The sequence below is a fragment of the Mirounga leonina genome, unplaced genomic scaffold (genome assembly GCF_011800145.1).
Source record: "Mirounga leonina isolate KUSES-001 unplaced genomic scaffold, KU_Mleo_1.0 Mir_481, whole genome shotgun sequence".
Classification (NCBI taxonomy): domain Eukaryota; kingdom Metazoa; phylum Chordata; class Mammalia; order Carnivora; family Phocidae; genus Mirounga; species Mirounga leonina.
The window spans coordinates 1,340,242-1,360,398 of NW_023270773.1; the positions used below are offsets into that span (position 1 = coordinate 1,340,242).

General features: G+C 51.4%; 1 protein-coding gene across 3 annotated transcripts in view; it reads right to left on the reverse strand.

The window, feature by feature from the left end:
• Nucleotides 1–382: 382 nt before the first annotated feature.
• The window catches only part of KLHL22 (kelch like family member 22), a 38,630-nt gene continuing 18,855 nt past the window's right edge, over nt 383–20,157 (reverse strand). For all 3 annotated transcript variants that reach the window (XM_034989170.1, XM_034989171.1, XM_034989172.1), the window contains 4 exons: nt 17,676–18,394; nt 11,021–11,213; nt 3,727–3,960; nt 383–1,342 (listed from right to left, as the gene is read on the reverse strand). In XM_034989170.1, the coding sequence (XP_034845061.1) occupies nt 977–1,342; nt 3,727–3,960; nt 11,021–11,213; nt 17,676–18,394 (1,512 nt within the window). In that variant the 3' untranslated portion in view covers nt 383–976. The remainder of the gene's footprint in view (nt 1,343–3,726; nt 3,961–11,020; nt 11,214–17,675; nt 18,395–20,157) is intronic.

The following is a 20,157-nucleotide window of genomic DNA, read 5'->3' on the forward strand; positions in this document are numbered from 1 at the left end:
GAAGGCAGCGCCCCTTCCCACCCCTGCCACACTCAGATCCAGCAAGCAGGGGGGAGCCTATGGTGACTGGGTCTCCCTCCCCAGGCATGGGGCTCACCAAGCTGGACTGAGGTTCAGAGAAGAGCACCTCACCGGAGAAGGTGCTCCAGCAGGCCAGGTGACCGCCTCTCGGCAGACCAGGGCGGGTTTCCAGGTCCCCCAATAACAGCCTTGCTAGCTGGGGGTGTACTGTGCATTTCCCTCGGATGGGGGCTCCTGGTCTGCCACTGCCACTCAGCAGCTCTGAGCCCGGAAGGCCACAGGCACCCACAGACGACAGCCTTGCACGGGCTGTGGACGGATGGTAAGGCCGCGGCCCCAGGAAAACAATCCACACCTTTTGTAAGATGATTTATTTCATTTATCAACAACATGGGGTCAGAAAAGCCCAGCTGTAGGGGATCTTTTATTACTAGAACCAGTCTCGGGCAACTCTATGTATCTCTATTCCTTTTCCGGGCCTTGGGAGCTTGCAATAGCTCAAGCCTCTGGATGCTGGGCAGGCGACGGGCTCGCTCCACCCTCTCCCTGCCCACGGAAGGGGGCGCAGTGTGCCTCGGCCCCCTCACCCACGGGGCCAGTCCCCAGGTCCCTTTGGAGAAGGGTGCCCTCTCAGCCCAGCAGGGAGGAGAACTAGGCACCGGGGAGTCCACGACAGCTGGTGTCGCCATGCCCCGTCCAAACCGAGGAGGAGTGGGCCCGGTAAACTCTTCCAGAGAACCAGAGTCCTCCACAAGCATCCCCGCTGTAGGGTGATCACAGCCACGGATCTGCAGAGCCCCCCAAGCAGCCGCTGTAGGCTGGCGGGCAGGCGGGCGGGAAGGATGGGTGGCAGGAGCTGGCAAGCAGGCGGTGCCAGCAGGAGGGGGGCCGTCTGGGGGCCCCACTGCCCTCAGAGCTCCCGCCACCTCCCCTTCTGACACCGGGTGCCGGAGCCCTAGTCCTCGCTCGAGTTGTCAAACTCCTCCCAATCAGACACACTCATCACCTCGGAGGCGAAGTCCTGGTCGGCCTGGCTGCGGTCGGGGGTCCCACGAGGCGGCTCGAGGAGCAAGGAGCGGGGCAGGGTGAGCACGCAGGCTGCCAGGCCTGAGATGGAGTTGTCTAGCTGCGGCCCCTCCTCCCAGCAGTCCTTCTCCACGTCGTAGATGTGCACGTAGCCCGTGCGGCTGCCACGGTTGTGCGAGCGGCCCCCCAGCACGTAGATCCTGGTGTCCAGCACAGCAATGCCAGGCTCACCATGCCCGGCGGGGAGCGGGCAGACAGAGGACCACTGCCCAGACGTGCAGCTGAAGCAGGCCACCTGCAATGCCAAGGTCAGAGTAAAGCTGAGTACCTGCCGAGACAGGGCTGCCAGGCCGCCCTGGGCCAGCCGGGCAGGGCAGCACTCTTGGCCAGACCAAGGCTGAGGGACACAGCCAGGCTGTGTGTAAACCCAGCTCCCCTGGAGGAAGAGTCTGGTGCCAGCATTAAAATGTCCCAGGGCGCCTGGGTGGCTCAGTTGGTTAAGCGACTGCCTTCGGCTCAGGTCATGATCCTGGAGTCCCGGGATCGAGTCCCGCATCGGGCTCCCTGCTCGGCAGGGAGTCTGCTTCTCCCTCTGACCCTCCCCCCTCTCATGTGCTCTCTCTCATTCTCTCTCTCTCAAATAAATAAATAAAATCTTTAAAATAAAATAAAATAAAATGTCCCATCCACGGGCCAGGCCGACGCTCTGTCCTGCCTCCGGGGCCCTCAGCCAGCCTGTGGCCCCAGGTGTGTGGCACCTCCCCGTAGGCACACTAGCATGCTGTTCTTCTCTAAGGTCTGGGGTTCTCTCCCCTCCACAAAACTGAAACTGACCAAAGACACGGACCCCAGCTAATTCCCTCACAGCACCCAACTGCAGGAGGAAGTGCAGATAAAATGTGGAAATCGTTAACTTGCTGACTAGTGATGACCGTCAACATTCTCATGTCTCCAAAATTCCCCCGAACAGTAAACAAACACATGGGAAAATGTTCCACCTCTTCGTAATCCAAGAAATGTAAAACAGTAGTTAAATTTGTCCCTGACAGCTAGCAGCCACTGGGGGAAGAAAAATCACAAGACCCAATGCTGATAAATGCATAATGAAGCCATTCGTCTGGGCGTTTGCCTGATGCTCCGGGAAAGCTGTTTGACAATATGTATTGAGAGCCACAAAAATCTTATCTTTTTGACTTAATAATCACCTTTGGTTCTCCATCTGTGGGAGGCAGAAAAATGACCCTCCAAAGAAGTCCATGCCCTAAATCTCTAAAACTTGTGTTACTTTACACAGCAAAAGGGACTGCAGACATGCTTCAGGGTACGGACCTCGAGGTGGGGAGGTTGTCCTGGGCTTGCCAGGTGGGCCCGTCTAATTGCACAAGTCCTTGAAAGCAGAGGGGGAAAGTCTACCAGGAGGGAAGAGAAGACAGAAGGACAACCTGCTGTTGCTGGCTGAGGACGAAGCGGCCCCATGGCAGGGAATGCAGAGGCCTCTAGAAGCCGAGAAGGGCCTGTAGCCGACAGCCAGCAAAGAAACAGGGACCTTAGTTCTACACACGCAGGGAACTGAATTCTGATAACCTGTGTGAGCAAGGAGCCAGATTCTCCCCTAGGGCCCCAAAAAGGACAGATGCCCTGAGGACACCTGGATTTTAGCCCAGTGAGACCACACCAGACTTAAGGACCTACAAACTCTAAGAATACACTTATATTGTTTCAAGTTACTAAGCCGGTGGTGATTTGTCATGGCAGCAATAGGAGATCCAGGAGAGCCCAGGGGTTCTCACCACTCGGGGCCTGGCTGAGCCCCACCCCCGGAGTTTCCAATTCAGTGGGTCTGGGGCGGGACCTGAGAACCTGCATTTCTAACAAGTTCCCAGTGATGCAGATGCTGCTGGCCTGGGACCACACTTTGAGAAACAGAGCTCTCACCTAAGAAAACAACCCAAAATACCTGAAACGCACTGCAGAGTAAATATTACCTATGTGACTTGGAATAGTCAAAACTTGGGCCAACCCAAATGACGCACCAACGTGACAGAATTCTGCACGGCCACTGAGGTTGGCAGTGGCTATAGAAATCGAGTATGAAACTGGAAAACAGCCACAACAAACTTCAGCCAGAAGCAGACTGGAGTGCTCTTTACCTACAGTTAGGTGGAAACCACGCACAGGCAGGACTAAAACACAGTGGCACCGAGCGGGATGATGGGTGCTTTTCCTCAACCTTATCCATTATTCAAACAATCTGCAATGCGGTTATACTAACTTTATAATTAATGTTTTTAATAATCAAAACAAGTGAAAGTACCCTGCCTGATACTGTAACGGTGGATACAGGTCATTGGTCCAAACCCAAAGAATGTACACCACCCCAGAGCGAACCCTGATGTAAACTACGGGCTTGGGGTAACAGCGTATCATGGTGGGTTCAAGGATCGTAACAAATGTCTCACTCTGGTGGGGGATGTTGATGGTGAGGGAGACCACGTGTGCAGGGATGGGGGTGTATGGCAAATCTCTGCACCTTCTGTTCAATTTTGCTGGGAACCTAAAACTGCTATAAAAAATAAAGCCTGTTTAATAAAAAGGCATACATGCTGCAATTAATTTTTCATCCAAAACAACTGGAAGGGATGGGAAGAACACGTGCATGGGCAGCCCAGCTCTGCTCACCTGGTGCACGTCCCTCCTGTAACCAGCGTCATTGTTGCTGCCCCCGATCACGTACAGCTTGTCCAGGAGCGTGGCCATGCCATGCCAGGCCCGCCGCACGGGCCCATCAGCCAGGCTGTGCCAGGTGTTGCTGTCCGGGTCATAGCAGTGCGTCTCCTTTAGGTAGTCCTCCCCTCTGCGGCCACAGGTAATGTACATCTTCCCCTCCAGCGTGGCGCCCGCATGGGCATACACCTGCCACCAAGAGAACCCAGGGGGCAAGAGAGCCATGAGGGAAGGCAACCAGGGCCCTCACGGAGGCCGCTCATACCCCACAGCGGCACACCATCCCTCATGGTGTCCCCAACTTTCACCTCACATTCTGCGGAGAACACTCCCTGATTCGGTCCTAGTCATCCACCCTGACCTTACCCCAATAGGGGACAAGTCTACGGACCCAGAGGTGACTCTGGGATCTTTGTCTTTCCCTTGCCCCTAAACGAGACATCTGCATGGGGGGCTCAAAGCAATCAAAGCACAGACTTTAGAGCCAGTCACGGGAGGAGATAGCACTTCTGGGGATACCTGACCCATCCTCAGCGGCCTCCACCTCTCCCCCACTCCCAATTACCAGCCAATCCTCCAGGCCTCCTGACCCCACTTGCAAAATCTGTTCACAAATAAGATCTAATGATATGGTGAGGAGGAAAGTGAGATACAAAATCAAACACAAAGAACAATGCCATTTTAGTGATCATTATGTGTGGAGGAAGAAAACACACCACCCTGCTTTTGATTTCGGTCCTCAGACTTCTCCGTGCACCCTGGCAGGGGATCCCCTCCCTGCCCAGCCAGCTAGACCCCTCACACTGGTCCCTACTCTATGCTCATACTCACTTGCTCAAACCCCCGCCGAGCAAGGCCTTTACGCTGGGCCCATGGGCCCCAAGGCAGAGCACTGTGTGTTTTGGGGGTAGAGGAGCCCCATGGGGTGTGGAAGCTCCAGAGCTTGTTACAGAGCCAGCCACTGACCCTCAGGCTGTGTGGTAACACAGCAAAGGGCTGGAGAGGTGGACAGGGGACAGAGCAGTGGGCAGGACACAAACCAAGGGCTTGGGTCTTCTCTCATCAATGGTGGGGACCTGGGAAGGTTTTGGTGCTTGGATTTTGGTTTTTTTTAAAGAATGTATTTATTTATGTATTTATTTATTTACTTGGGTTTTTTTAAAGAATTTATCTATCTATCCATCTATCTATTTATTTGACAGAGAGAGAGAGAGGGAGCATACAAGCAGAGGGAGAAGCAGGCTCCCCACTGAGCAAGGAGCCTGAAGCGGGACTTGATCCCAGGACCCCGGGATCATGACCTGAGCCAAAAGCAGACGCTTAACTGACTGAGCCATCCAGGCACCCCTTGGGTTTGTTTTTTTTTAATTAAACTTTTCTTTTTTTTTTTTTTTAAGATTTTATTTATTTATTTGAGAGAGAGAGAGAAAGAGAGCGCACAAGCAGGGGGAGTGGGAGAGGGAGAAGCAGGCTCCCGCTGATCAGGGAGCCCGATGCGGGGCTCGATCCCAGGCCTCTGGGATCATGACCTGAGTCGAAGGCAGTTGCTTAACCGACTGAGCCACCCAGGCGCCCTAAACTTTTCATTTTGAAGTAAGTGTAGATTCACACGTAGTTGTTAAGAAAATAATACAGACACCATGTACCCTTTACCCAGGCTCCTCAATGATAAGCTAGTATAACTCTAGCCCAATAACACAACCAGGATGCTGATGTTGACCCAGTCAACACAAGACACTTCTACCTCCAGTAGGATCCCTCCTGTTGCCAGTCTGTAATCATACCCACATCCCCCCTGCCCTGAACCCCCTCTTTAATCTGTTTCTCCATTTCTATAATTCTGTCATTTCAAGAGTGTTATATGAATGGAATCACGCAGCCTTTTAGAACAGGCTTTCTATGCTACCTCGGGTTCATCTAGACTGTTGCTCGTATGTGTCCATAGTTTGTTCATTTTTATTGCTGAGTAGAATTTCATGCTGCGTATCTGCTACAGTTTGCTTAGCCAGGCACCTGTTGAAGGACATCTGATTTGTTTCCAGTTTCTGGCTGTGACCAATAAACCACTATAAATGTTTGTGTACAGAGTTTTCATTTTTCTGGGATAAATGCCCAGGACTGCAACTGCTGAGTTGCATGGTAGAAGTTAACTATTTAAAGACATTGTGAAAGGGGCACCTGGGTGGCTGTCAGTTAAGCGTCTGCCTTCACCTCGGGTCATGATCCCCAGGTGCTGGGATCAAGCCCCGCGTTGGGCTCTCTGCTCACGGGGAGTCTGCTTCTCCCTCTCCTTCTGCCTGCCTCTCTGCCTACTTGTGCTCTCTTTCTCTGTCAAATAAATAAATAAAATCTTTAAAAATAAATAAAGGCATTATGAAATTCCTTCCCAGTGTAGCTGTACCATTTTACATTCCCATCAGCAACGTATGAGCAACTAAGCTTCTCTGCAGCCCCACCAGCACTGGCTGTTGGACTAGTTTTTATTTCAGCCACTCTGACAGGTGGTTTTTTCTCACTGTGGGTCTCATTTGCGCTTCCCTAATGACTAATGACGTTGAACATCTCATGTACTTGTCTGCCATCTGATACCCCCCTGCCCCGTAGTTCTGATGAAGTCCCATTTATCGATTTTTCTTTTTATGGCTCATGCTTTGGGGGTCAAGTCTAAGTATTTGTTGCCCAGTCCTAGATCCCAAAGATTTTCTTCTACTTTTTTCCCCCTAAGTACTATATAGATTTACATTTTACAGCTAGACCACTTTGAGTTAATTTTTGTATAAAGTATGAGACTTGGGTCAATGTTCATTTTCTTTGCTTAAGGATTCCAACTGCTCTCGTATAATTTGTTGAAAAGTTATCTTTTCTTCATTCAATTGCTTTTGCATCTTCATCAAAAATCAGATGGACATAGGGCGCCTGGGTGGCTCCGTTGTTAAGCATCTGCCTTTGGCTCAGGTCATGATCCCAGGGTCCTGGGATCAAGCCCTGCATCGGGCTCCCTGCTTGGCAGGAAGCCTGCTTCTCCCTCTCCCACTCCCCCCTGCTTGTGTTCCGTCTCTCGCTATGTCTCTCTCTGTCAAATAAATAAAGATTTTATTTATTTGAAGGAGAGTGAGATGCTTAACGGACTGTGCCACCCAGGTGCCCCTCCCCACTTTATTCCCTTACAAAATTGAGGTATTCTAGATCCTTTGCCCTTCCATGTAAATCTCAGAATAGTCTCATCTATATCTATAAAAATTGTTGCTAGAATTTTGATAGGAATTGAGTTAAACACCATCTATCAATCCAGGAAGAACTAACATCTTTATTATTTGAGTCTTCCAATCCATGTACATGGTATGTCTCCCCACTTATTTACATCTTCTTTTCTTTCATCAGCATTTAATCAGCATATAAATTCCGTAAGTGTTGTTAAATTTATACCTATTTCATTTTTTTGAGCAATTATAAATAGTATTTCCCATTTCAGTGTCCACATGTTCATTGCTAATATACAAAAACACAATGGATTTTTGCAGATTTATCTTATATCCTATCTTATCTTATATCCTATCTCACTGAACTCACTTATTAGTGCTAGGTTCTTTTTTTTTTTGGTACATTCCTTTAAGATTTTATCTATTTATTTACTTGAGAAAAAGAGAGTATGTGAGCAGGGGGAGGGGCAGACGGAGAGAGAAAACCTCAAGCAGACTCTGTGCTGGGGCCCGACATGGGGTTAAGAGTTGGACACAACTGACTGAGCCACCCAGGCGCCCCGGTAGCTTCCTTTAGACTTTGCACAACTTATTCATCCTTAGGATCAGTTTTACTTCTTCCTTTCAATCTGCATGCTTTATTTTCTTTTCTTGCCATGTTTCACTGGCCAGACCCTCCAGGACTATGATGAATAAGAGTGGTGAGAGCAGACATCCTTGCCCTGCTCCCCATCTTAGGAAAAACATTCAACTCAGTCTTTCACGATTAAACACAGTATTAGCAGTAGGATTTTTGTAGATGCTCTTCATCAAGTTGAGGAAACTCATCTCTATTATTTTTTTAGTTTGATCATGAACGGATGCAAAATATTGTCAAATTCTTTTCCTGCTTTGACTGATATAATTGTGTGATTTTTAACATGGTGGATTATACACTGACTAAATTTCAAATATGGAACTAGCCTCCTCCTATCTCTGTAATCAACTCCATTTGTCATGCATTTCTTCTATCAAGGGGGGATAATTCTATTTGCTAATATTTAATGAAGAATATTCATATGTAGATTTATGAGATTTGTCTTTTTTGGGGACCCTCTTTGTCTGGTTTTGTTATCAAGTTAGTATTAACCTCATAAGATGAACTGGGAAGTATTCCCTCCTTTTTCCATATTTTCCGGAAAAAAACAATATGCAGAATTGGTGTTAACTTTTCTTTAAATGTTTAGTAGAACTCTTCAATAAAACTATCTAGGCCTGGACCTTTCTTCTTGGGAAGTTCAATTTCCTTAACAGGTAGAGGGCTATTCAAATTATCTATTTAGCTTTGAGTCAGTTGTGTTAGGTTGTATTTTTTTTTAAAGATTTTATTTATTTATTTGACAGAGAGAGACAGCAAGAGCGGAAACACAAGCAGGCGGAGTGGGAGAGGGAGAAGCAGGCTCCCCGCTGAGCAGGGAGCCTGATGTGGGGCTCGATCCCAGGACCCTGGGATCATGACCTGAGCCGAAGGCAGACGCTTAACGACTGAGCCACCCAGGCGCCCCTCTGGGGAGGTTTTTAAGTGAGAGAGTTGCCTGCAGAGATCCTTTTTCTCCTCTGGAACACAGGATGGCAGCACTTTGCCTGCTGCTGGGACAGGGAGTTCATGGTCTGTTGGGGGCATGTCAGCAACCAGTTCTTAATAGTGCCACACTGGTGGGACTCAGCATTACGTGGGTCCCTAAGAAACAGTTAAGAGAATGTGTCAAACGGATGAGACTAACAGCCTTTTCCCTCAGTCATTTGCTATGTCTGACTGTGGGTTCTATGTTAGCAATGTGGGCTGCATACCTGCCTTCTCCAGGACCTGGGGGCCCCCTCAGCTCACAGAAGAACCCCTCCCTGCTCTCTGGCAGATTTCTCACCTACCTCCCTGGCTGCCCCTCCACAAGCCTCTTAATAGTCCCTACTTCTCTGAGCTGATCACAACTGTTCCCATGGCCAGCGCACCATCATGTCCTGACAAAGCCTCTACATTTCTATCTCCTGGCTGACCAGTTCCCTGAGCTGGACTTTTAATGTCAAACTAACATTTCCCATTGGAATATTTATCATGTTCTATATGGAACCCTTCCTTTTCTTTTTCATTCCCAAACCCAGTTGTCCTCTTGGTCAGCAGCTTAGCCATCCACCCAGGTGCTCAAACCTGGAACCTGGGCATCTTCCATGATCTATCCCCTTTCATTCTCTAACATCTGATCCATCAGCAAGTCTGGTCCGTTTACCTCCAAACTATACCTCAAACCTGCCCATCTCTCTCCTTCCCCACAGCCTCTACCCTAAGCCAAGCCACCATCACCCCCACCTGGACCACCCAATGGCTCAGGAGCTGCTCCTCTCTATCCTTGTCTCTTCACAATCCCTCCTCATGCCATCCCTCTTTCTCAGATGGGGAAGTCCCCCTCCTGGCCTGGGAGCTCCTTCTTCCCTCTCCCAGCAGCTGCTTCCTTTAGACCTTGGTCTAATCAACATCTCTTTCAGATGGGCCTTCCCCAGTCTTTTCAGATTAGTCCTGCCAGAGCCCCCTCCCTGCACAATGGTGAGCTCAACCCTCTCAATTCCTTCATCAACTGAGCATAATTGGCAATTACTCTACTGATTTGTTTAGTGGGTAAGAGTGGTCTCTCTATTAGGCTGTGAACAACATGGTCTGGAGGGGAACCTTTCTCATCTTTTATCACCACTGGATTCCCAGGGCTTGGTATATGGTAGGTGCTTAATAAATAGTAGCTGAATAAATGAATGGTATGAAGGAAGGAAGGAACATTGATAGGGAGAACCTGGTTGAAGGCCGAGGCTGCCCCCATGTGGCCACATCAGAGACCTGCAGCTTCCAAAGAAACACCCCCCCCCCCCCCCGCCCCCGCCACGGCCGCCCCCCGCCCGGAGCCCAACACCCCCCATTCCCACTCATTCTTTTCCAGGACAGAATTCAGGGGTCCATTAGATCTCAAGGACCCCCTGATCTTTCCCATGCAAAATCTCTTCCTTTCTGCAGATTGAGAGTAGGAAATACTCCACCAGAGGTGCTTCCTTCCCCAGGGAAGCTGAGGAGCGAGGAGCAGGCCAGCTTTCCCTGCCTGGGAGGAACTACAGTGAGAACCCCTGGCCTCAGAGGCCTTGTGGGCCATGGAGAAAAGCTGGACCCATCAAGGAGACCTCAGCCCCGTGAGGTCAGAGACTACAGCCTTGGGAGGATTGGAGATGAGAGGAGATGCGGAAAGAGGTTCAGAAAGGCAGGAGCTCTTGTGGCAGAGCCTGGACAACAGCCCCACGTGTGTCCCCATGCCATCCTCCACTTCTACGGTGCCCAGGGATACCCCTGGATACACATGATCTTTAAAAACAAGCAAATAAATATGAAATACAACTTCTAAAGTGGTTTTTTTTGCTTTTCAAAGGCCCCACCCTCTGGGAGGCCCGTGCAGAAGTCTGAGGCTCCTGCACCCTCCTCTATCACAGTGTCCCTCCTGTTTAACAACATCTTTGGACACATTTCAGCTCAGCTCAACTGTGCTGAGGGACAGACAAGGGGAAGGCTTCGGTCTACATTTGAACTGCAGGGTTAAAAGCAGCTTCCTGGGGGGGCACCTGGGTGGCTCAGTCAGTTGATCCTCCAACTCCTGGTTTCAGCTCAGGTCCTGATCTCGCAGTCATAGGATCGAGCCCCATGCCGGGCTCCACGATCAGGGAGTCTGCTTCAGATTCTCTCTCTCAAATAAATAAAATCTTTAAGAAAATAAAAAAATAAAAAATAAAGCAGCTTCCTGGGACTAAGGTGGCAAAACCAAGGTGGGGATGAAATTCTGGGGAACAGGATGTGGTGTACACTTGGTGAGGATCTCCCCCCGGGGGCTGGCCGAACCTCAGGGGTCCCCTGTCCCAATCACAGTGCAGCGTCTTTGGAGGTACCCACTAGGCCTGCTTCCCTGGCTTGGCCATCCACTCTCTCTGCACACCCTGGAAGGAAAGTGGGCAGGAAAAGGCCCCTCTTGGTGAGGTTTCCTTACCTCCCTCTTGAGCGGAGCCACGTAAGCCCAGGAATTGGTGGTGGGATCGTAACACTCCACAGCATTCAGATCATTATGGTAGTCGCGCCCCGCCACCGCATAGATGTACCTGCCCACAACACACACACATAGGTCCGCGTGCTCCTGCTGCAGGGACTGGATCTGGAACCAGCGGTTGTGCCTTGGGTCATACCTTTTGAGGGAACATGAGGGCAGTGTATCACTGAGTGGCCAGAAAGCCTGGCTAGCAGGCCCATACCTCCTGTTCCACCGCTGTACCCTGATCCACTCCCCCACCCAGCTGCCCTGACACACCAGCACATGCCTACCCACAACCACACCAGCAGGCTGCTACCTGCCTGAACATGGGTGTGTCCCCAGCACAGAGCCTGGAAGGCATGGCCAGGAGCCCCTTGGGTTTCTGCCCACAATGCCAATACGTTCTGGGGGTAATCTCATGGGGAGGGTTTCTAGCCCACCCATCTGTCCACCCCAGGCTGCCCCACGGCTGTTCCTACAGCCGTCTCCATCTCACCTATCCAGATCTATGGTCCACACGGCCCTGTCGCCATTCAGGAATGCCCAATTATGGCCCCACCCGTGGACAGACACAACAGCCTCCCAGCCTCCAGTCAATGCCAACACTCCTTCTGGGGTGATCTGCCAGGCTCCTGTCACAGCCCACCCCTCCATCAATTCATGCTCCTCTCCTAAGCTGCCTGTTGCCAGCTGGTGGAATGAGAATGAACTGCCATGCTGGGCTGACTACAGCAGGCCCACGCGGCCAGAGGAGCAATGCTGTGCTGAGGGGCTTCCCAGGAGAACAGTTAGAGGAGGCCAGGGAAGCTAACCACTGCCTAGCTTCTCCTGAGCTCCTGCTGAGCCCCAGCACTGCAAAGCTTCCTCTCCCGACACCCCTTCCCTGGGAGACACAGCTGTCCCCAAGCCTGCCTTCTTTCTCCATCAACCTTTTAAAAACGTCATATCCCCAAGCAGCAGCTTCATTCTGAGCTCCTTTGTGCAACTACCCCCTCCCACGGCCCTGAGGCTGCTCTGCCCCTCATCTGCCTTTGAAGGCCTTCACATGCTCTACCCATGCGATCTCAGCCATCCCAGGAGACCAACTATCACCCCTCACTTCTTCCTCTGGCATGTCGGACCCACATGGCAAAGGCCTCCTAGCCATCTCCAGCTGGCTGCTCACCCGTCCTGAACGGAACCCCGCGCTCCCTCTGCTCACCCAATCCCACACTCACCCGCAAGCCCAAGCTCATACCAAAATCCTCACTTAGCCTAGCAGCCTTGGCCCTTCACAGGCCAGTCCACACCTACCTTGCCAGCACTCAGCACTGCCCCACTCCATGGCCCGGGCCCGGCACTCTGCGGGACATGCAAGCAGGTATGCTATTTGGGTGAATACAGAGGATTACAGAGCCTTGAGTGACCAGGACGCTGTGAGCCCGAGCCCCACATCTGGCCCCTTCCCCCGGCCATCCACTCAGGTACCAGCATCGGAGTGCCTGCTCCTGAAGCCTCCTTGCCCAACAGCTCGTGCATAATTATAGTCGCTTTCAGATAAGTGGTTTTTATTTCTCCACAGGAAGACCAACTCCAAGGGGATAAGCTGAACTGCAACTGGCTCATCAGAGAAGGAACAGAGTTTTCTTTGGTCAGTGCCATATACAGGTCGGTGAAGACACAGGTTTCATTCCTTGCCCCCCGAGGACAGGTTAGGCGTGCTCTGCAGCTGCTCCTTCCTGCCTACACCTTTTGGCCAGTTCTTCCCTGCCAGCCAGGAAGGACAGGAAACAGGATGCCTCAGGGGCTGGGGCTAACAAGAGAGCAAGAACATGCACACAGGTCACAGACACTTGGGTTTGAGAGCTGGTCTGCCCCTGGCCAGCCAGGTGCGTGCAGGCATTGTTTCTCCTCTCTCCGGCATTCACCCAGCTTCCGCGCCTGCCCGAGGGGAGGATGCCGCCTGCCTACAAGAGCTATCACAAGGGCTCAGAAAGGACAATGCACACGAAAAGGGTCCTTGTCAAACTGGAAGGGAGTTCATAAAGGACTGGTTCGGGTCTGTATTCCTAGACCTCACTGTAGCCCAGGGCAGATCACGCACTGTCTGCTCGATGAATTAAACACAGATTTACCAGCAGTGAAATCATTCAGTCACTGCAAATATTCGCTGGCCACCCGACGTGGATCAGGCATAGTGCTCCGTGCAGAGAATCCCAAGGGAAACTGCACACAAGCACCCGTCTTTCCACTGTAGAGGTACAGAGAGGGTGATCTATCCAGAAGTCATGGTCTACTGTGCAGCAGGGGCTGGGACAGTAGAGCTCTCTCATGGAGACCAGGAAGGGCCTGGCATTTAAGAACTCAATGACCAGGGGCACAGCCAGTTGAAGGTTTAGCTGGGGACAGGCAGCCCTGGCCAGTCCAGGGGCTCAGCCCTCACAGAGGCCCTGCCAACTGACTGGGATGGGCAGTTCCCACTGCCTCTCCTGTGCATGACCCTCATTCATGTACATGTCGCCCTCACCCCATTTCTGGTCAAGTGCAAGTCAGCATCTTCCACCAGAGCGAGACAAGCCCCACCAGATGCTTCCGCTTGCTTCCTTCTGGTCTCCTGCCCTCACGGCTTCCTCGAATGCGTTCATATGGATTTGTGGTTTCAGATTTAACGCCCGCGTGCACACACACATACATACTACACATACACATCCCATACATCAATATTTTAGACGCAATCACAGTTGCACTAACTTCTTATCTCCCCACTGTGTCCTGTATTCCACTTTTTCCTCTTTATTGGATTGATTTTCTACTTTGTTGGAATAAATCCTAAGGATATAAACAGTTTTAGTCACTTTAAGGCAGATTTTTGGATCGTCCTACTGCAAACTCAGAAGTGCAAGCTAGAGTTAATACAAAATGCTCTGGGGTCTTTGTTAAATTGAGCAGACCGTTTTTCTTCTGTGTTTCCACAGCTTAAGCATTCTCATAACTATTAATGAAGTCCATTACAATCAAAGAAATTTTTAAAATATATTTTGAAATATGAACAACTATGGAAATGCCTAAGGGAGAAAACAAGTTGCTATTCTAAGTAGGGTCCAATAGGCCATGGGCGAGGCGGGCAGTCAGTACAGGTCCCCCTATATGAAAGTAGGCTATTCCTTGGAAACCTTTCAAAAGCTGAAGTGGCATAAAACAAAGCAAATACAATTAATTCACATGGGAAAAATTTTGAGCATTCCCAGACCCAAAAAGTAACCGTTCTCAGGGCTTTTCTGATACCTCGGGTCACACCTTGCTAACGATGCACAAAATAAATGGAGATAAAGCACGGATGCTCAGAGAGTTCGAAGCTCTGGCCGCTTGTAGTTCCTAGGGAGGGCGCCTGGAGGCGCCACTCTCGCTCAGGGTGCATGTTGCCTCTATTAATGCTCGCTGCAGCACCAACACTGAACACTATCTTCGCTTTCAATCTTCTTTTCGTAAAAGCGAAAATCCTCTTCAGAATTCTACTGGTTAGCGAAAACAGGTACTAATGTAGGTCTTTCACAAAAGCAAAGTGGAGTAACGTAGACTTTGTAAGCGGGGTTGGGGGAGTACAAATACAATTTGCTAAGACAGCTAACTTCTTATGTGCAGTTCCTGTTGTACCAATGCTCTGATATAACCTGAGAAGTCTCCAACACCCCAAATGCAAACCCTAACTGCAAATTTTGTCTTCTTGTATTCTGAGAGTCTGTAGATCCTAAGCCTCGTAAACTAAGGATGGGGAGAAGGAAGAGAACCAAACTCTTAGACCATTCAAATTAAGATCCATCTGGCAGTTTTAAAAGTCTATGAGATTAATGGAACTCCCCACCCTGTAGAGATGACAGACCCCGGGGTCCTCCCACCACCTAGGCAGACACTGCACCCCAACCCCTTCGCAGTGCCTCCCTTGCCAGGCAGGTCTCACACACCCCACCTGCCACAATGACCCAACCTTGTCACTGGAGTTTGAGGCTGTGGTTATCAAACATCGGTGCAGATACTAGCATTCTCCAGAGTTTGGCTTGGGACTCACAGCACATGTTCACCAATGGGAAATTTAGACCAGTCTTGAGTGAAACTGACAGCAAGGCAATAAAAGGGCAGACTGAGGGCAGGCAGTGCTCCCCCCCCCAGCCCCATGGGAAAGCCCCACGGCCTCCCTGTGGGCACACAACCACCCCACTGTATGCTAAGGGCTGGTGACCACAACACCCTGGAGAGGCCTGTTTTGCACGTCTGTGGGTTGCTCTCAGCAGGGAGGTCTGGCCTTGGCCCTCCAACAGGGGAATAGGCCCCTAAAAAAGCAGCTTTGACGCTTTTCAAGGGAAGGCTGAACCTGGTGCTGCCACACCCACTGTGGAGGATATTTGGTTAGGGAGAAAATGAACACATTGTTTCTTCCTTTCTGAACGCAGCCTGTCCTGTGTTTAACTGTACTTGAGCTGCCAAGCTTTGGGTCTCTTCAGTTTAACAGAGGTGATTGCTTCCTGGGGCCCAGAAAGCAGAAGTGGTTGGAGCCCTTTCCTCATGCTCACTTCCATGAGGCATGGCCAGGCCAGACCCCACTCCCCACCCCCGAGGATGGAAACATGAACATGAACTTGGTTGGTACCTAATTCACAGCCATGGAAGCAGTTGGCAATCTCTCTCTCTTGCAGTACCAGCTTTCTTTCAGCTTGCAGAAGATGGAGACTTCCCACATACATCAAATCCCATGAAATCAAACCAAAGTATGGTGGAGGGGCCCTGGACACCTAATGGTAGCTGAGGCTGTGGGGATCTACTCTGATTCCTTCGTTCTGCCCCCAAAAATGAATTTGTGGGATCACAGCTCAATAGACTGACAGAACTAGAAGCATCCTACAGACCAGGACAGTCCACAAAACCCCCTCTTTTGGGTTCCTGGAGTCAATTCTGATGTATGTGTTGGGGCGGGGGGGGGGGGGGGCATGACATTTTCTCCACACCAATAAGCAATTCCCTGGACACTAATTAAGTGTCCTACAATTCAACTCAATCCCAACACTATCTACCTGGAGGTAGCATCAGATCCCACGGGGTGAGGGCTCACTCTACAAGATGGTATGGCCACCCTACCTGTCCCCATTTCAGACACTAGTCACAAGCCCAGGCTGTTATTTATGCTTCTGACCTATGGGCTACCAACAGAAGGTTCCAATGACCCCCTCCAGCTCAGAATGCCAATCACAAGCACCAGGTTGTGCCTCTGACCAACTGGCTATAAATCAGAGGTTCCCAGGACCCCCTTCCTTGGGTTTCATTAATCTGCTAGAGCAGCTCACAGAACTCAGAGAAACATTACACTTACTAGATTACCCATGTATTATAAAAAGATATATATCAGGAACAGCCAGAGAGGAAGAGATGCACAGAGCAAGGTCTGGGGAAAGGGCAGGGAGCTCCCAGCCAACCCAGGTAGGTGCGCCACTCTCCCGGCACCCCCAACTACTGGGTGGTCGCCAACCCCGAAGCTCTCCCAACCCCCTCCTTTATGTAGGCTTCACTACATAGGCACAGTTAATTAAATCACTGGCCAATGGCAACTGATTCAACCACAGGCCCTTCTCCTCTCCCCAAGGTCAGAGGGCACGACTAAAATTCCAACCCTCTAAATGGCAGGGTTGGTTCTCCCGGTGACCAGCAACCCCTCACATTCAGGGGCTTCCAGAGTCACAGAGTTGGAAGCTCTGGCCGCTTGATGCTGAAATGCTGGGTGTAGTTCCTAGGGAGGGCACTTGGGGGCGCCACTCTGGCATTAACTCTCTCGTTAACATAACAAAAGACAAAATCAGTGCCCTCCTCTTAGGTAATTCCAAGGGTTTTAGAAGCTATGAACCAGGAACTGTGTATAAAGACCTAACCTATAGAAAAAACATATATAGTACATCACAATAACCCTCCTGCTCTTGGAAAACTGCCTGCTCAGAAGACCTCGGGGGACCCCATGCCCACCAACATCACTGACGCCAGGGCAGGCAGGGGTAATGAAATCTGGCACGAAGCTCAGCGATGCCCATTGGCTTTTTGGGTCCCCTGGGCTGAGGACTGTACACTACAAAAGAGGGAGGGAGGACAGGAAGCCATCCTCCACCAGGGGCTTGTGGTAAAGAGAGCAGAGCACAGCTGATGGGCAAAGGGACCCTGGGATGAGACACGTCAAAGCTGGAGAGGGCAAGATGGAAGGAGCAGCTGCCCTGCCCAGTGCTCCTGGCAACTCGGTCCGCTCCTTCCGAGGCCGATCCCTGTGCCCAGCCAGTCCAAGTGCACAGTCATTCACAACCTAGCCCCTCACCCACAAGATAGCGGGGTGTGTGACCCATGGTGAGTGGGTCTGAGAAGAGGACAAGAGCGAAAACAAGCATGCCCAGTCCCCTCTTCCTTGCCTCATGGTGGCCCGCACTCTCCAAATTAGCCTGGACTTTACTCCATAAGACAGGTATACCCCGACAAGCCACAAGATTAATTTAAAAGGCTAGTGCCTCAGCCCTTGCAGAACCCACTCCACAAGCAGCCCTTTGAGCCTGTAACTCCCACACCACAGCATCAGCCACAGACGAAGTCTCAGCCCAGCACCCTCGCCTACCTCCAGCACCGGGACTCGGCGCGGAAGCCCTGGACATTGTTGTCCCCTCCGATCAGGTACACAAAGTTGTTGAGCACCGCGATGCCCTGGTTGGACATGCGGGGGGCCAGGGAGGCGGTGAAGTGCTTCCACTCTCCCAGTAGGGGGTTCAGGTACTTGGCCTGGTCACTGAGGACAGTGGACGGCGTGGAGTGAATGCCCCCAAAGCCCACGACGCACTGGAAGTCCGACCGCAGCTCTGTGTGAGGGCCCTGCAAGCTGGGCTGCAGGCTCTCATTGCGGTGGTACATGAGGGCACTGGCCACCGTGTCCCTCAGCGGACTGGGGTCCAGCTTATCGTGCAGCCGCTGGAGGACCTCAGCTTCCATCAGGGGAAAACGCACTGTCTCCAGGAGCTTGGGGGGCTCGTGCAGTGAGATCTGGTCGGCCTGCACCTGCTCCAGGGTGTAATGGTAGAGCAGGGCGCCCTCGTACACCTCAGTCTCGCAGGAGACCTCCAGGCGGTTGCTGCTGAGGAGGGAGTAGACCTTCTCCAGGGGAAGCTGGCGGTACTTGTCAGTCCGCGAGAAGGCCACAAAGTTTTTGAGGATGTAGGTGTCCAGCTGCTCGGTCAGACGGCTCAAGTCAAACAGCTCCGCCAGCCGGTAGACATCAAGGATGTTCTCTTCGTCCACCCAGGACATGAGGAAATCACAGCAGAAATGGATGATTTCTGGGATCTGTGAAGAGAACAAGCCCCATTCAAGCCCAGGCCGGGAACGGTGTCTGGGCGAGGGAGACAAAGGATAACAGCCGTGGGCTACAGCTGGCCCCCCTCCGCTCCCCCCAACCTTTCCTGAAGTGGAGGCATGGCAGAGCTGTTCTCCCCCAACCCTAGAGGCGACTGGGGCTCACTGCAGACTGACTGGGCTTAAATCCAGGCTTGGAGGAGATCTGTGGCACGTTCTTAACTGCTCTGAGCCTCGGTCTCCTCCTCTATAAGCGCAGAGGAATAAACTGAAAATGAGACCGTACCCAGGAACTATCTGGCACAGAGAGGACACCTTCAGATCAAAAGTAGCGAATCTCCAGAGAATCAGGAAGCAGCACAGTGCCCCCCACATTAGCCACCCCTGCTCTGGAAGGTACCTGGGATCCCAGGCTCTCTTTAAGATACTCAGCTGTCTTCTCCCCACCCCCCGCCCGCCCCCCCAGCTGCAGGCTCAGCCAAAGCTGCAGCCCCAGGGAACCCGTCCCCTACCCCAGGAGCAGGGCCCTGAACCCCCCATGAGCTAAGAACTGTCAGCAGGGCGTTTCGGATGCTCGCCCAACACCCTTCAGGGGAACTCCGCTCAGTTCTTAAAAGGCTGGAAGCCATCCTGCCTGGGCAGAGCCCTACAGGGCTCTGGCTAGCACAGGGGTCCCAGGCGGCCGACACCTGCCCTTTTCCAATCACGCAGAACTGGTGGGTTGAAAGGTGGGTAAGAAGAACAGTGCTAAGGTAGGAGCTGAGAAGTGAGCCCCAGGCTCAGAGGCTATCACATGATTAGACAATGAGAGCATGGCAGGGTGAAGGAGATAGAGAGGAGGGCTCTAGAGAAAGCTGCCCAGGCACTGCTAAGTTGTTTAGGAAAACAGGATTTTGAAATTGCTCTAAAAATGGGAATACCTCACTCATCATCAACAAATTAACCAGTACACATAGAGTAATTCTGCTGGTATGTGAAGCTTATTAATAAATGTTTAAAATCTTTTTATCTTTATTTTTTTCTCATTCCAAAGATAACTCTGTGCTTGCCAGGTCATTAGCTAAGGGCTGAATGGAAACAGACAAAGTGCCAGGCATGTGTCTGCCCCAGATGGAACATCCCTATAGGGCTCTGTTAGGTCCTGAAAGTCTTCACTCAACTACCTGTTTTCTCCCTCAGCAGGCACTTCTGCTTTGCCTCTTCTTCCTAAAATACTACTTCTGATCTGTTGTGGGCAAGGAAACTGAGGACCTGGTTCTGGGGAGGAAGTGAGAGCAAACAGCCCTCAGTGGGCATGAGAAGCAGCTCCTGAAAAACCCAGGGACAGTGTCACCCTCTCCTTCCCATCCTCATTGTCACAGCAGGGGGCCCTCTGCTAGGGAAGCTCACAGAGGAATCACCCCAGGCCTGCCCAGTGCAGGAGCCCCATGAGAGGCTCAGAGAAAGGAACCCTTGCCGGGGGTTACCCTGTGGTGACAGTCTTGCTGGGATTCAGATCCAGGTCTCTGGGGACACCAGGAATAGTCTGATCCTGAACTAGTGCAAGGCACAGCACATGGGGAGCATGTGGTCACTGGCTACACGAACAAACATGACCCTGGTGCCTATGGACTTGGAACTGTTAAACCAAGTAAAACTTGCTTTAAAAACAACATTGCAGGGGGGGCGCCTGGGTGGCTCAGATGGTTAAGTGTCTGCCTTCGGCTCAGGTCATGATCCCAGGGTCCTGGGATGGAGCCCCACATCTGGCTCCC